General features: G+C 36.4%; 1 protein-coding gene across 5 annotated transcripts in view; it reads right to left on the bottom strand.

Moving 5' to 3' along the window:
• pkp4 (plakophilin 4) overlaps positions 1-15,447 on the bottom strand; it is an 87,630-nt gene that overhangs the window by 41,245 nt on the left and 30,938 nt on the right. For all 5 annotated transcript variants that reach the window (XM_023336772.1, XM_023336770.1, XM_023336774.1 and 2 more), the window contains exons 3-4: positions 8,641-8,753; positions 3,364-3,398 (exon numbers count right to left, since the gene is read on the bottom strand). In XM_023336772.1, the coding sequence (XP_023192540.1) occupies positions 3,364-3,398; positions 8,641-8,753 (148 nt within the window). The remainder of the gene's footprint in view (positions 1-3,363; positions 3,399-8,640; positions 8,754-15,447) is intronic.

Genomic DNA, 15,447 nt, shown 5'->3' on the forward strand with positions numbered 1-15,447 from the left:
GAAATTTTAGATTAGGTAGAAACAGTCAGACCCCTCTAAAGTTGTCTCCATCTCTGTATGTTTATTAAATCAACTACTTTAAGTCAAAAACTGGAAACCAGTGTCCACGTGCACAATGTTTTCCCATAATCCATGTAAGCAGGAAAAGAATCAAATTCTCAGGAAAAAAGAAGAGAACAATCAGTCAAACAAACACTGTGTGTCTGGTTGTGTTAAATCTTGCACTGTGTGTGAATGAAATCTGAATCCTATGAACAAGTTGTCACTGTTGCTAAAGCTGACCTGTTGAATAAAGCTGTTAACACCAGACAAAGACTGGTTGACAACTTGAAACTTTGCACTTCCAAATCCAGACATCTAAGAGAGCCAGCCTATTGACAGAAGGGAATAATTCAAATCAGGCTATGGAAGCTCTTCAGGTAAAATGTCAGAATACACATTGGATGTTCCTGTGATAGAAGGTCAATTCATTTTCAACCCAATTCAGAACAAGTTATAGTTCCAATTTTGTAACAGGGCTCCTAAAAGTGAACATTTTGACTTTCTCAAGCTTAAATTTCCATTAATTTCAAATCTAAATTAATAAAGGTTAATAAAAAAATATGGCAGTATTGTCTAAATAAAATGAAGAAATGACAGAAGGAAGGAAGTAGAAAGGAATCAAAGCAGGGGAGAGAGAAAGCTGTATAACCAAATTTAAGACCTTTCTAGACAACATAGCATTCCTCACATCCACTGTACAATTAATGCATAAATATAGTCATAGATAAGAATAGAGATAAATAGATATCCAGCTGCTCTAAAAGAGGTGCAACACTGACCTAGCCCTAACCCAAGTTCATATGTCTGTGTTTGTGAAAGCAGAACACAAAGTTTTATTTTGTCATGCCAAGATACCACATAGTGGTTTCTAGGTTTCTACAAAGACTTTGTGTCCACAAGAGACCACTCCTTGCAATAAAAGTGAGCTGCAGAAATGTGTCACTTCCCATGTTCCTCACTGTGCATGCTGGCAAGGTAAATATGGATTTTTGTCAAGCCTAATGGTAAGTGGCACAGGATTGTGCACCCACCAAATAAATATACTTGATTAAAGGTTGCGTTAAGAAAATGAAAGAATAGGCTACTACAGTTAAAAGGGAAAAAAAAAACATTTTTAAGGCTTCTTACATGTCCTTACCAGGGTTACTAATATCTATATAGCCAACAATGTGTTCATACTGTGTCTTGATCTTATTCATTAAAGTAGAAGCCAAACAGAGCAGAAGAGAAACAGGAAGAGAGACAGACGGTATGCACAGAGGGAGCTTTAAAGCATCGTCAGGATCTCATGTTAATGTATGGCATCAGATTTATGTTTCCAATTCAGGACTGCCAAATGTAGCAGCTTTCTGGTTACAGATTGCATTCCTGAACGCAGGTAAGAGTTTGCCAGTGAAATGCAAAATAGTCATATTCAAACAAAATTTTAAAATAATGTAGAAGTTTTATTTGAATTATAATTATTCTAAGGTCCAGTTGCATATACAAATAGCATCAGCAAACAAACTTTTTCCAGGTTGAAAAAAAGCATATGTGGCATCTAGTGTCATTTAATTGAATTTACTGACTAGATGTCATCCCTAAACGTGTTGCATAAGCTCAAAATAATAGCAATGATTTTAATTGTGCTTTTTTTATTTCATTTTTAAGAAATAATAAAATATGCAATTTTAAAATAAGAGCATGCTTACTGCAAGACATGCATTTAAATTGAAAAAGTGAAAATTAATCATAAGAAAAAAACAGATACACCAAAACAAACAAAAAACAACAACTATTTCATTATTTAAACACTTATTGTAGAATAAATTATATAAACTCAATGTTTTTAGGGGTACATTTTTCTTTCTAAAATCTAAGGGCATGCGTTTTCAATTTGAGGATAAGATTACTTTGTTTACTCTTAAATCTACCTTCTCTCCTCAAAAACCCTTGCTTGCTTACAATATACTGTCTCCTTAAAGCTGTGTTAGTCATGTTAGATTTAACATCTCTTGCACAAATATCTTCTGCTCCTGTTTGATTCCTTCACCTATTTGGACTTTGGGGATTTGAGAAAATATGTTTAAGCAAGGAAGAATGTTTTTTGAGCGTGAAAGGAACGTTTTGAGAAAGTGCAGTGTGAAATGTGGGAGTGAAAGTATGGATTCCTACACGTAAATTCAGACTTCAAACCATTTGCTGTTGGAAGACAAATTCCTCAAAAAATATAAATTAAACCCCTAATATTGTGAGAGGGTTATTTTTATTAAAACTTTATACTGATATATTTGTTTCATAATATCGAGTACTTTATCAAATTGTAGATATCACAATTGGGTAGTGTTGTTTTTTGGCAACACAAATGAGTCCCTTATAATTTATTCAGATGTCAGTGCAATGACCAGTGCTGAGACTGACAAAGCTGGACTCTGTGCTTGTTGTGCTCTGCTCTCAGTGGACATTAGGTGTGACTGCATTGACATTTCCAGAGGCAAGAAGACTTTCTGCAGTATCTCGTCTGTCGCAGGAGGAGAATAGAAGGCTCACGAATTCACAAAAAATGAGAGAAATAAGCTCTAAACCCGTAACCCAGAGTTAAACTGATCTAAAATCTAAAATGTACACGATCAAATGTGACTGTGATTTATTATCTCCATTATGATTGTCAATCAACTCATTGCTAAAAACTAAGTAATTGTGATTAATCCCACATGCTGGTATGCCACTAATGAAACGCTTTTAGCAAGGAACTGAGGAGCAGACAGCAAATGAAAAGGGGAGTAATATTAATATTCCCAATGCATATGTTCAACTCTAACCCCCCATAGGCTCCTCTGACAGAATCAACAATAAAAGATTAATGACCAGAGCAAAGATTCTGTTTTGCTCTGTCTAATTAATAAACAATTAAAGATATTATTAAATGTTTTTTTCAATATCAGTATTTCTCTAAATATCTGATAAAGATGGGGGCTAAACAAAAAGATACTACAGGGTCCAGAGGAAATTCCTTTTGAAAAAAATTAGCTTAAGTAAAGATTGCAGAGGAAATGTAAAACATGGCAGAAATGCAATCCACATATAACATTGACAATATAAACAATGCCTGGTGTGTAGTTAATATTTATATTAGTTACTCTGAAAGCACAGATGTGTAATAATACCAGTACATTAAAAACACTGACAGACAGAATTTACTTTCCCCCAGTCTTATTATTGCTATTTCACAAATTGTGCCGTGGCAATTGTACTTTTCAACCATTTGAGTTAAAACTGCGGTCACAATTTAAACACTTCCTCACACAATAGAAGTTAATTTTGTAGGTCTAGCCAACATACCTGCAGTTCGCCATGGCAGGGATTTCTCAGATGAGCTTCAAGGGGAAACAGAAATTACAAAAGTGAATCAATACATTGCTCCAAATAAAACAGACAGAAAAGAGACACCTATTTCACTACTCATTTTAAAACCAAGGGAATCAAGGAGAACAGAAAGTAATCACAATTTTATTACAACATATTTCAGAACAAATTAGAAGCAAGCATACTGTACAGCACATGCAGGCATCTAGTCTGGAAGTTAAACATACTGACACAAACCTGATAGGCAGGTACAAACTTACTCCAATGCAGAGATCATTTATCAGGGTAGCCATTCACAATGAAGTAATGCATGAGAATAATGACTTAGCCAGAAGTGCTGAAAGTTTGACTTCATTACTTCAAAACACAGGAAATAAAACATCTGGAAACGTTCTTATACATTTAGCATTTACATTTGTCTGCTCTTCCGATTCAGTACTTTGTAGAACTGCCTTCATCTGCAATTACAGCTGCAAGTATTTTTTGTCTCTACCAGCTTTGAACATCAACAAAATTTGACAATTAATATTCAGTTCAGTCCAGACAGGATGGAGAGCGTTCATGAAAATCATTTTCAAGTCTTGCCACAGAGTCCTAATTGAATTTAGGTTTGGACATTGACTGAACCATTCTGCTACATATTTGATTTGATCTAAATCATTCCCTTGCAGCTCTGGCTTTATGTTGAGGGCCGTTGTACTGCTGGAAGGTGAACCTCCTTTACAGTCTCAAGTTTTGTCACAGCCTCCAACAAGTTTTTCTGCATATTTCGCTTGTATTGAGCTCAATCTACCTTCCCATCAACTGTGGCTAACAGTCCTGATTGTGCTGAAGAAAAGTGTATTCACAGCATGATTCTGCCACCACCCTTACATTTGAAATAGCGCATTTTAGAAGATGTGCAGTGTGCGACAAGAGTTCAAATTTGGTGTTATACAATCACAGCATGTTCTTCCACATATCTGCTTGGTCCCCTTCTTGACTTGTGACAAATTGCAAATGGGACTTTTTTACATCCTACTTTCAATGATTGTTTTCTTCTTCCTTTTTTGAATATTTTTTTCCAACTGCTGTTTATTAAACAGTACATGGACAAGAATGTTGTTTCATAACCTAATTCTGCTTTAAGCACCTCCACAACATTATCACTGACCTGTCAACTGTGTTTCTTGATCTTCATAAAGATAATTTTATTCTTTAAATGTTTTATTAAAAACCCCCTGAGGCCTCAAAAGAACAGCTGGATTATTTACCAACTAAGTGACTATAAAATACAACTGATTGTACTAGGTTTTTATTTAGGGGTATAAAAGTAAAATGGGCTAAAGATAAAAGCAAGAAACACTTTTAAACTTTTTACGTTTTAAAAGTAAAAAAAAGACCAACAGGTTTTAATGCATGACTATGGAGTGGAAGAACATGTTTTCTATACTACAGTGCTACATGTTGCACTGTAGCAACATGTGCTAAAGTTATTGAGGTATTAATAATACTAATGCAAAGCACTGTATGAGTGCAAGGTAACACCACACATTTTCCTTTTCTGGTCTGGAAATAAAAACTTGAAAATGCCACGATGCTAGTTAGCTGTGTTACTGTATAAAAACACCTAATGGCGCTAAACATCAATGAAACCCTTTCTGATCAAGACGAGTGTCACCTGCCACTCATTATGACAAGCAGAAGGCCTCGAAGCAGTGTAACAACGATAGCCTGTTTGCTGATCATTAATATCAAGCATTAGTTGTTGCTAGTACTGGTATACTTTCTGCAAGGTGACACTAAATGAGCTTTAGTAAGAGAAGCTCTCAGAATTTTAATAAGGATGTTGCCAATTAAAGAAAGGAAGTTGGGAGAGTTGTGGTCCACTGAACCGTAGCAGATGGAGTAAAAGAATCGCTGATGATCATCATCATCATGATAGCAATGTGTCTATATGCTGAAAGCTGACCACAGACTTGGAAAAGGTGCTGCTGTTAAAAGTAAAACCATCAAGATACACAATAAGCCTCTGTCTTATAAACACTTAATTTCCTATGAAGCATCTCTGCCAGTGAGCAACTAGCCAAGTGGAATTTCAACATTTTCAAGCTTTTGGACAGAGGACATATTTGATGACCATCGGGTTTATTCTTGCAGAAATTAAGTTAGTTATCAGAACTACAGGTTTTATGAAGTGACTCTCATCAGTACCTTTAAGTGTTCTCTCACCTCAGCCGCAGTCCTGCTGTGCTTTTTAAGCCAGTCAATGTGATTTCTAGCTTTAAAGCTGACCTCTATTCAAACACAAATATCCTGTGAAGAACATTTCATTTGCCCTTCTCTAGCTTCAACAAAAGATGGGTAACAGGTGTGAAATGTATTTTTATAGGATTTACAGGTGGTCTTTTTGCCCTGGTGAATAAGTAAGAGCATTTACATGTAGGTAGCTTAACTGATTTCAAAAGCTAAACTCTAAAGCGTAATATAATAATATAGATAGAATACTAGATAGAAATAGAAAATCTTTTTTCCTAGGTAAACTTATTATTATCAAACAGCTATTTACTTTGGTACTTGTCTGAAGAAAAAAAAAGGATAATTTGTGCTTATTTAGAAAGAAAGAGACTCAAATCTTGCAAATATACAAAAACATTTCAGGCACTGTTTTGCTTACATTGTTTAAAAACAACTTATTAAAAGTTAATGTTCTGCTGATGAGGACATTTTAAGCTGCTTACCTCCACAATTAGGGTGTTTCAAAGCAACGGTAGCAAGCTTGTGATGATGTTATGAGAAAACTGTGATGACATGGACTTTAGTCATTTGGCTCTTAATTAACTGTCTAACTTCAGACGACCAGCAAATATCACATGCACCTTGTGGTTCTGTCTCTTTGACAGGCATGCGATTTTTAATTAAAGCTGTTGAGCTGAAAAAATAAAACACATGCAAACAAACAAGACAGCATGCATCCAAATCGAATATTGTAGCTTTCCCTTTCAAATCCTCATAACTCCAAAATGATGCCCAAAATGGACATTAAAAAGAACTATCAACAGTGATGTGGATCAATGTTCTAGACTTCACCCCTAAAAGGACAGTTGTTACAACACAAAGTCCAAATAAAAGGTTTAAAAGCTGTTTTCAAAGAATTTAAGCACACACCTATAAAGCAGTCCCACTTCAAACAAGAAAAAAGGGGAAATGGACACTCAGTGGTGCAGACTGCAGGTATGCAGGCTGGAGAGTATGGACTGCCTCAGGGCATTGGGGTTATTATCACAAAGATAGAAAATATCACACAAAGCCATTATGCCACATATCTAGTTTTAGCCCTACAGTATCACAGTCCATTATACAATGAATTCAGCTCAGACACTTTATCGAATGCACAGGTCTGTAAGGACATCAAAAGGCCTTTAACTGGCTTGGTGTCTCTTCACACAATTAAAAAATTTTACTTTCAAAAACACAAAAAAATGTCTGTCATATTGTTCCTACATTTTAAACGCCTTTTATTGAGAAGCCTGAAAAAAGTATGGTTAAGTTTTCTCAAAATGTAAAATATAGAGTATAAAATCTTTCCACAGCATTCCACTGTAACAGGTAAGAAAGTTTTTCTCGCTAACAAAAGAGACAGATTTTGTTGTTTGGAAATATTTAGCAGTAAGACAAACACAAAAAGCCAAATTGGGGAAACTAAAGAAGCATCAACCATCAAACTTATAAAGGTAACATTGTTTTTAAACTACAGTTTTGCTAGTTACAAGCAGAACACCTCTTAAGCAACAGACTGCAGACTGGCTACTGGATCAGAGAACCTTACTAATTATCAGCTAATATTAGCTTATTATAATAGTGTTACTCTATAAAGAACACGTTTATTCAAAACATGAGAATATCATGCAAACAACATGCCAAATCTAAATGTTCACTTCAGTAAAGTGTAAACAGACTAGATGGCATTATGGTAGAACCAAACAATTCAGCTATAATTTGATTTAAAACAACAGATCCAAGCAGTAAATATTCGGAAAAAGCACCAAACAACTGTTAAGAAATAGGCCGCCAATATTGGGCCGCTACTCAAAATCCAATAAAATGAAATATGTTCTGCAGCATGGTTAGCAATACACAGTTAAAGTTGAATCTAAATAACTTAATACATTTGGAATACAGTTTTGACTGATGGAAATGGGAGCTAATTTATTAAACCTATTTAAAGACAGAAAATATGTACTTGAAATCCTTTGTGATGACTCAGAAAATGCTTCATTTACTGTCTGTAAATACTAAGCCATTAATTTGTCAGTAGACATTGAATATAGGTTTATCTCATGGCTGTTTTATTTTAAAAAGTCAAGCTTTTGCTTACATGTATTAGAAGTATGAATTTAAAAGTGACAAGATGTATAAAAGTGCAATAAAAAAAATGTTCATTGAGTGATTTTTTTAATCTTTGTTGAAATAAATTCAGTAAAAAATTACACTGATTAGAAATTACACTTCTAATCAGTAGCTTACTTCTGATTAGAAGCAAACTTAGAGTAAATCATAGAAAACGCAGAGATTGTTTTTGCCTTATAGGATATCACATATGACACTGAGTTTAACTAATGAACCTCACATACTTGAGCTAAAGAAATGGACTGCCACATAAAGTGCCTTGCAAAGATATTCACATCACAAGAGGTTTTTGTAAATTTCATCACATTACAACCACAAACGTCAATGTATTTCATTATAATTCTGACAGAACAACACAAGGGCGGCAATAATTAGTCAAGAGAGACAGACAGGGTTTTCAAGATGTTTAGCCTAAATACTTATTTAGCCCCCATAATTCTATACCCCCAAATTAAATGGTGTGCAACTAATTGTCTACATCTTTCAAAATCATGCATAATCTTTTCTTCCACATTAAAATGATGCAATACATGTCGCATACATTTTTAATAAAATACATTTAAGTTTATTATGATGTAACAAAATGTGAAAAGGTTTAAGCAATATGAATGTCTTTGCAAGGCAGAGTAGGTATGATGATTACGTTTACTATCAGTTAGGATGCAATAGGCAAATAAACAAATTTACATTTACTTCAACTGAATACCAATTCATACACGTGTATTAAATTAAAAGAAAAAATATAGAATTGAGATCATCTGATTACGATTCTATAATACCAGAAGGCTTCACACACTATAGAGTGTGGTGTCTGCTGTGAAGGAAGAAAAAGCCATGTGTCGTGTGTGCACAGCTTCTCATTACCTGCTGCTACCAGCGCCTGGTGACTCGGCCCCAAGTCTGCATCTTTCCAGCTGATTGGCCACAATCTGCCTCTCCACTTCCAGCTCCCTGGTTAGGCGCTCAAATTGAAGCTCCTGCACATGAACACGACAAATAGAAACATGTGACTCAAGGCTGAATTAATGTGAAGAGAGGGCTTTCTACAGTTGCATCGACAAATACAACAAATGGGGAATGAAAGTAAAGGCAGCAGATTGGCAGGTAACAGCTTGTTCCCACAGTGTTCTAGTAGTCTATAAGTACATGATGCAATGAGCCTTAAGTGAAAGACTCAGGTAACCCAGCATCAAATAAAACAGTTTCTTCACCAAAAACGTAAAAAAGTATGCAGGTATCCATACAGAATCTAATGTTTAGAAACTTAAGCAGACTTTCATGTGGCCTATATGATAATGTCATTTTTGCAGCCCACACAGAGGGATAAGCACCACTTTAGTGGGTGATATTTAGCCTTCGTGGTGCTGTTCCTACGGGAGTTGGGGAGGAATCAGCATTTGACTAATTACCTACCATGAGCAAGGCCATTACTTGCATAGCTCTCTAGCTTCAAGCACTGCATCATGACACTCATAAGACCCACAAGGTCCTCTGTTCACATAAAAATTGTGCCACACACACATTCTTATTTGCATATATCTGAAGAACATTTTTATTCCACCTCGGATCTAATTTGGCAGAATAAAAAAAATTTTTTGTCCAATATTCTAGTGAAAAAGACCTCACTCACTGAACAGATGGAACGCTCCTCTGCTCGCTATCCTTAGCTGTCCCATGTAATGACCATTACCGCGGTCAATTACATTCACAGCCGACAGCATACACAAACAGACATCCACACTCTGCAGCTATCTGCAGCTTTTGTGACCTGTCTGAAGACATTTAGTCACCCTACCTCACTAAGACCATCCTACATTTCACACCTCTGCTGTGTTCCCCTGGGGGTGCACCGAAACTTCCTCTCCACATCGCAGACTCCTCCCCCCTCCCCCAAAATACCACATTATACTCTCCACTGCTCACCTCTCCTTTGCTCTGCTTCAGCTGAAGATATGTGAACCTTGACTGCAGTGAGACGGAACTTACAGGAAGAAAAACTGCTACACCCTGTTTCCTTAACGTAAAGGAACTGCTACTGTTGCTAGGATTAGGTGTCTTACCAAAGTGTTCATGCCACTTGGATATTTCCACATTTCATCACGCTACAACTGCAAGCTTCTATTAGTTGAATTTTATATGACAGACCAGCACAAATAATGCATATACCATGCAAAAGGGCAAGCAATGAGAGCAAGTTTGTTTTGAAGCATGGTATTAACTGCACAAGATAACAACAATCATGTGTACTAGATTCTACAGAGAACAGATCAAATGTATGGTGGAAAAAGACACCAAAATGAAAGACACACTGCCTAGCTGAACAGTGAGATCTCAGAGATTGGCTGTTCCCTGCAAATGTCACTATTCTTAGGCCTGCCACCTCTATGCCTTCTTTCTTCTAAGCTTATAATCCAATTGGCGGTTTGGCAAAACATCACCCGCTCACATCCAGCAACTTCAACACAGGCTTGTGGTGTGTGCAAGTAAAAGAAATTGCAACTGTTGCATCTTCTCAGTCGCTATAGCAAAAAAATATATGTACATCATGGGATACTTACTGGCTTTCAGATTAGCAAGTAAGTGTTGGAAGTTTAACTTTTGATATTTAGATTTCCTTGTAGCCTAAAGCAAACTTCTTAAACCCAAAGCTGCTTATTCTCTGTAGTAACAAGAGAAAAGGAGAATGTTCCAGAATTTCCTGCACTGAGTTGGATTTTCCATACCTTTTGTCTTGCTTGATGTATTGGCTACTGTTCTTCGAGCTACAGCGCTAAACTGTAGACGTACTTGACCGATGTAAGCATTTTCTCTACAGTTGCAGTATATAGGAGGACTGCTGACGTTAGGACGAAAAAGGAACAAGACTCAATCAACACCGAACAAGAGTACATGTTTTCTTTCATGCTGAGTATAGTATGTGTGTTTGTAACATCTACACCAAAAAGGATTATATTCATGCCTCACACTCTTAGCCTCTCCCTGACCCAAACATTAAGACTAATATGCATATTGAAAAATAAATAAGACGAAAGTGACAAATATATACATTTTCATAATTTTTTCATTAACTCATGGACTTTCCAAACTTCAACACACAAAAGACTAAAGGTTTTAAGCATAACTCACCACCACTTCAGGCTAAGCCTAGGAGTAATCAGCAAAATGCTGATCCAACCATTGTAAGTCCAGTCTTGGTTCAAACCAGTCATAGCATCGGCAGAGAGAAAGAGAACAGTGGCAATAGGTTAGAGGCTTTCCTGCAGCAACTAGGCCCCAAATACCTTTATTTGCCATTACAATGAGTCTGTTAGGCATGATTTGCCAGCAGTTCCAGAGCTGAATCAGATTCTGTCCTCTTGTGTCCTTTGACAGGCCCTAAAGAAAGATGACACATGGCAGTAGATCAAACTAGAAACACGTACACTGCCCCTGTCTTTTCTATGGGCGCTGCTGACAACACATGACCCATCTGCAGTGCCTGAAGTGGTTCCTGCTCACTGCTGCTTCAGCATTTACGAGAGAAGCTCAACACACACTCGTCCAAAATGATGTACATATACTTTACATTAATTCAGGAAGACCAATGTCCTCCTATATACATAAATACAGGCAATATATTTCCATTATGCAACAAGATTGTCAAACACCAAAATAGATGCAAATTGGAAATATTGTTTCAGAACATAAAGCAGTTGAAATGCACACTCAAAATAAACATTGAGAATTACTGATATGCAGAAAACTACTCATAGATCTAAATACAACCTAAAAGCATAATTAATTAAAAATGTGTGTACACCATTTCTTTTCATCAAGAGTGGACTTTTCCAATTTATAGTTGTAGATATTTTAATACATATTTGACATAACACTTACTGCCATTTTAAATAAGATGGCATGATTTTTTATTTGAAACCATGAACAGAAGTTAAAAAAAGGTTCTGGCCTATATAACAACTTAGGTGTCCTTACTAAGCTGAATGCATTCAGCCCTCCCCCCAATATTCAATACTATGTATTAATTATTTAACAATATTTTTCGCTAAAACAATAATTTAGAATATTACAGTGCAGGTTTATCAAGTGAATATGATGTTGTTCTTAAAACTTATTTGCAAATGTGATGTTATGCTAAGAAGGTATTAAAATGCTTATTTTGAAGTTTTCACAATTAGAGACAAAATTTTAAATTAAAATTTTGCTTTAGAGGGTGATCAAAAGAAGTTCAACCTCCATAAAAACTGTTAAATAGCTCTGTGTTGCATATATAAAAGCAGAAGCTAACTTGTGGCTTTGCATTTACTTGTTGGTTTCACTGTAGAGAATGATTTTGTCTTCAGGTAATTCTAACTTAATTGTAAACAAAACCACATTATTGTGTCACCTATTTGCTTTTTAATTCTCTTTTCTCAATTCTGTTTTAGTTTAGTTATAGTTCTAGCCTGCTGGAGAAGCCTCTTGCATCCCCTGAGATCTTTGCTGCTCACTCTAGGAACTGAACTACAATATAAGAAGAACTACTGCTTAGACACCCACTTTAAAGCATTAGGTAGATAAATTGCCTAATTTCTCTAGGTTTGCTCAGCTTTCTTCTCCTGAAAGTGGCAGGTTCTTACTTTAATACAGAATTATTACTGTTAAGTTTGTCAATAATATTGTAAGGTGTGTAGAAATGGATTTTGAGAGTAGCATGGTCAACAACATGACAAAATGACAGACTTGCAGTATAAACAATGTCTAAAACTGACCTGATCATCAACTGGAATAAACTCAAGATGGGAGCTCATTTGTGATATACGAATCCATTTAGCATAGATGGTGCAGATGGCTTTCCCACTTAACTGAAGAATCTAACTGATATTTGTTTGTTCATTAAGTGGCAATGAGGCCTGACAGCTCTGCACCCTCACTGCAGTGATGCAAGGAAATTCCAGCCAGAGACGGAAACTGCTGCACAGTAGGAGAATAACAGAAGAGGTTAAAGGATGTCTGCAGCAGTAGAGACACAGAAAAGCCAGCCTTAGGGGTGAAAGAAGACAACAAGCCTTGGAGCAGGGTGTTGGGAGGAACCAGGCATTGTAATTATTTAGGAAAGCTGCATACAGTCACACCTATTTTTCAGTGCAGAGTTTCATTCACCTTTTTTTTTATGATGGGAGGTTTCACAAGCCTTCTCCAACAAATGTAGTAGACTCTCAGTAAGTAAAAGGAGGGTGGCCCATTATCAATCTATTTGTGAAAGGTAATTGAGTGTGATACATGCTAGCATCTTTTTTAACAAAAATCTGTTCATTAGATCAATACTTAAAATTTTTGAAACTGTAATGAAATTTATGATCAATAGGCTCTAAACAGCCTTATTAACAAGCAATAGTCCAAATCACCTAATTTCTCTACCTTTTTAACAAGTCTTCTGTTGCTTTAAAAGAGAACCACTTTACCCAAAAATGTATTTGCTTCATTTTCCTCTGATGTTGGGTATTTAAAAACATTTCAGACCTGTTATTGCTCTTACTGAGACAACTCAACATGGATCTTCAAAAATGACCCACTAAAATGAAGTGTAAAAAGGAGGTTTCCAATTTAATTTTAGATTAATTAAAATGTCATTCGAGAATGACATATGTGGTGGATGCTATTAAAGGAGCTGTCATCTCCAGTGTAGTTCATAGCACAAAAGAGAATGACAACACTGTGAAAGACTGTCAATAACAAAAACTGCCTGAGTGGGAGGGTGAAGAAAAAACATGTTTTTATGAACACATTCAACAAAAACTTCAAATTTTTGTAAAGACATTAATGCTGTGTACTTTTTTTTTTACCTTCTCTCCTCCAGGATGATATTCTTCACTCACTTACAAGATAGTGATGTAAATGAGATCTGATTGGGTTAGGCAAAATGACAAAACAATAGGACATTTCAGGCCACTTTCCAAATTTCAACATAATTTTAGCTGCACTTATGCCTCATTAACAATCAACTTTCTCAGAGAGTAGTTTACAAATTATGATGTTGATGAATTTAGATAATCTGTGAAGGCCTCACAAATTTGTTGAAGATCAGGCAAAATAATGTGTCCTTCCTGTATATGCTGCAAAAACAGAGTACCCGTAAAGGTAGTACACCTTTACAGGTACTACTAGACCCGTAAAGGTGCACCATCGTTGACAGATAGTGTTGTCTGGAGACGACCAACACGAACTCCCTTGTATGTAGCTTATTGTTAGCTTTAATATAAAGTGAACTGTTATATCCTCATTGGTAAGTTGCTTTACCCACCCACCACCAACAGGTGCCATGATGAAGAGAAAATCAGTGTTATTCATTCCACCTCTCAGTGACAATAATGATATACCTCATCTGTATACAATAAGCTGGATCTTTCTCCCTAGAGCTCTGCTGCTAATATAAAAGCAGAGCCCAAATAATTGGTGATTTATGGAAGAAAACACAGATCAAATTGTCAAAGCAGTTTAGTACAAAAGCATTTTGCTGCCTTTTAAAATTGGAATATTTGTATTATTATATTTTTGAGCTAGACTTATCCTTCCTTTTATGTTGCTGTTATAATAATAAAAAAAATTATACTACTAATCAAAATTCTGAGACATTAATCCAGTTAATAGGACCGACTGAATCCATAACTCCTCGACAGGAGGTAAAGGCCTTATAAGGTGCAGCAGTGAATCTACACAGCCAGAGCAAATCTTGTACATCAGTGAACATACAATTTCACTGAAAGATCAATAGTGTTGTGTCAGACAAAAAGAAAGTTTCTCTGGGCAATAATGAGAAGAGTGAACAATGTAGGGACTGTCAATCAAGAGACCAATGCAGTGAACAGAAATTGCACTGACTTGTGTGATTACCTAAAGATCAATCATTTAGAGAAAATCACCTGAAAGACATTTACAGTGGATAAAAGGTGACAAAAACCTTGGTAGTGATTCAAAACAGGAGGTTTAACTAAACTCCACACATCTGAATGAAGAAGACAACTCTTGCTCCCCAAAGACTGCATCCTCTGTGCCTGGTATTGACAGTGCCAATGATCACAGTTATAATGATGATGATGATGATGACAGTGACGCTGATGAGTATTAGCAGGCTAGTTGAGGGGAGTGCTCCCATGGCTGTGTTTAAATCGACAGCGCATCATGTCAGGCTAGAGCGCCGCTCCTTTGACTTTATGTCACATTGAAAGGAGATCCTCCTCTGCTCTCTTCTTCTATTTTCTGTTTTCAGCTGCACTGAAAGCCTCTTCTCAAACTATTCACAGGTGACAGTCTCTGTGACTCTCTCCATCATAGCTAGTCTAAGTATGTCTTTTTCACATATCTGAGCGTTTTTGTCTTTGCTTTGTGTATCTGAGCACTCTCCTTCACCTGCATCTCTCACCTATGAATATGCCTCACCCCTTCCCTTAAATACTCTCCTCCCCCCATGGGGTAATTGCTCGGAGCCAGGCTTCCATTTTTATGACTATAATCGAGGCCAGAATTTGTATGCCTCTAGATTTCTCCTTGCCTGTGTCACAGCGGCAGCAGCACGCAGAGGAAGGGAGATAAAACCCTCAGGACTGGAGAAAATCACTAGTCGATTGTAATTAGAGTTCTTATTTCGCCTATGGAAGTGGAACAGGCACCATCGCCTGTAGAGAGAACTCACCC

Source organism: Xiphophorus maculatus, chromosome 7, assembly GCF_002775205.1.
Source record: "Xiphophorus maculatus strain JP 163 A chromosome 7, X_maculatus-5.0-male, whole genome shotgun sequence".
NCBI classification, from domain to species: domain Eukaryota; kingdom Metazoa; phylum Chordata; class Actinopteri; order Cyprinodontiformes; family Poeciliidae; genus Xiphophorus; species Xiphophorus maculatus.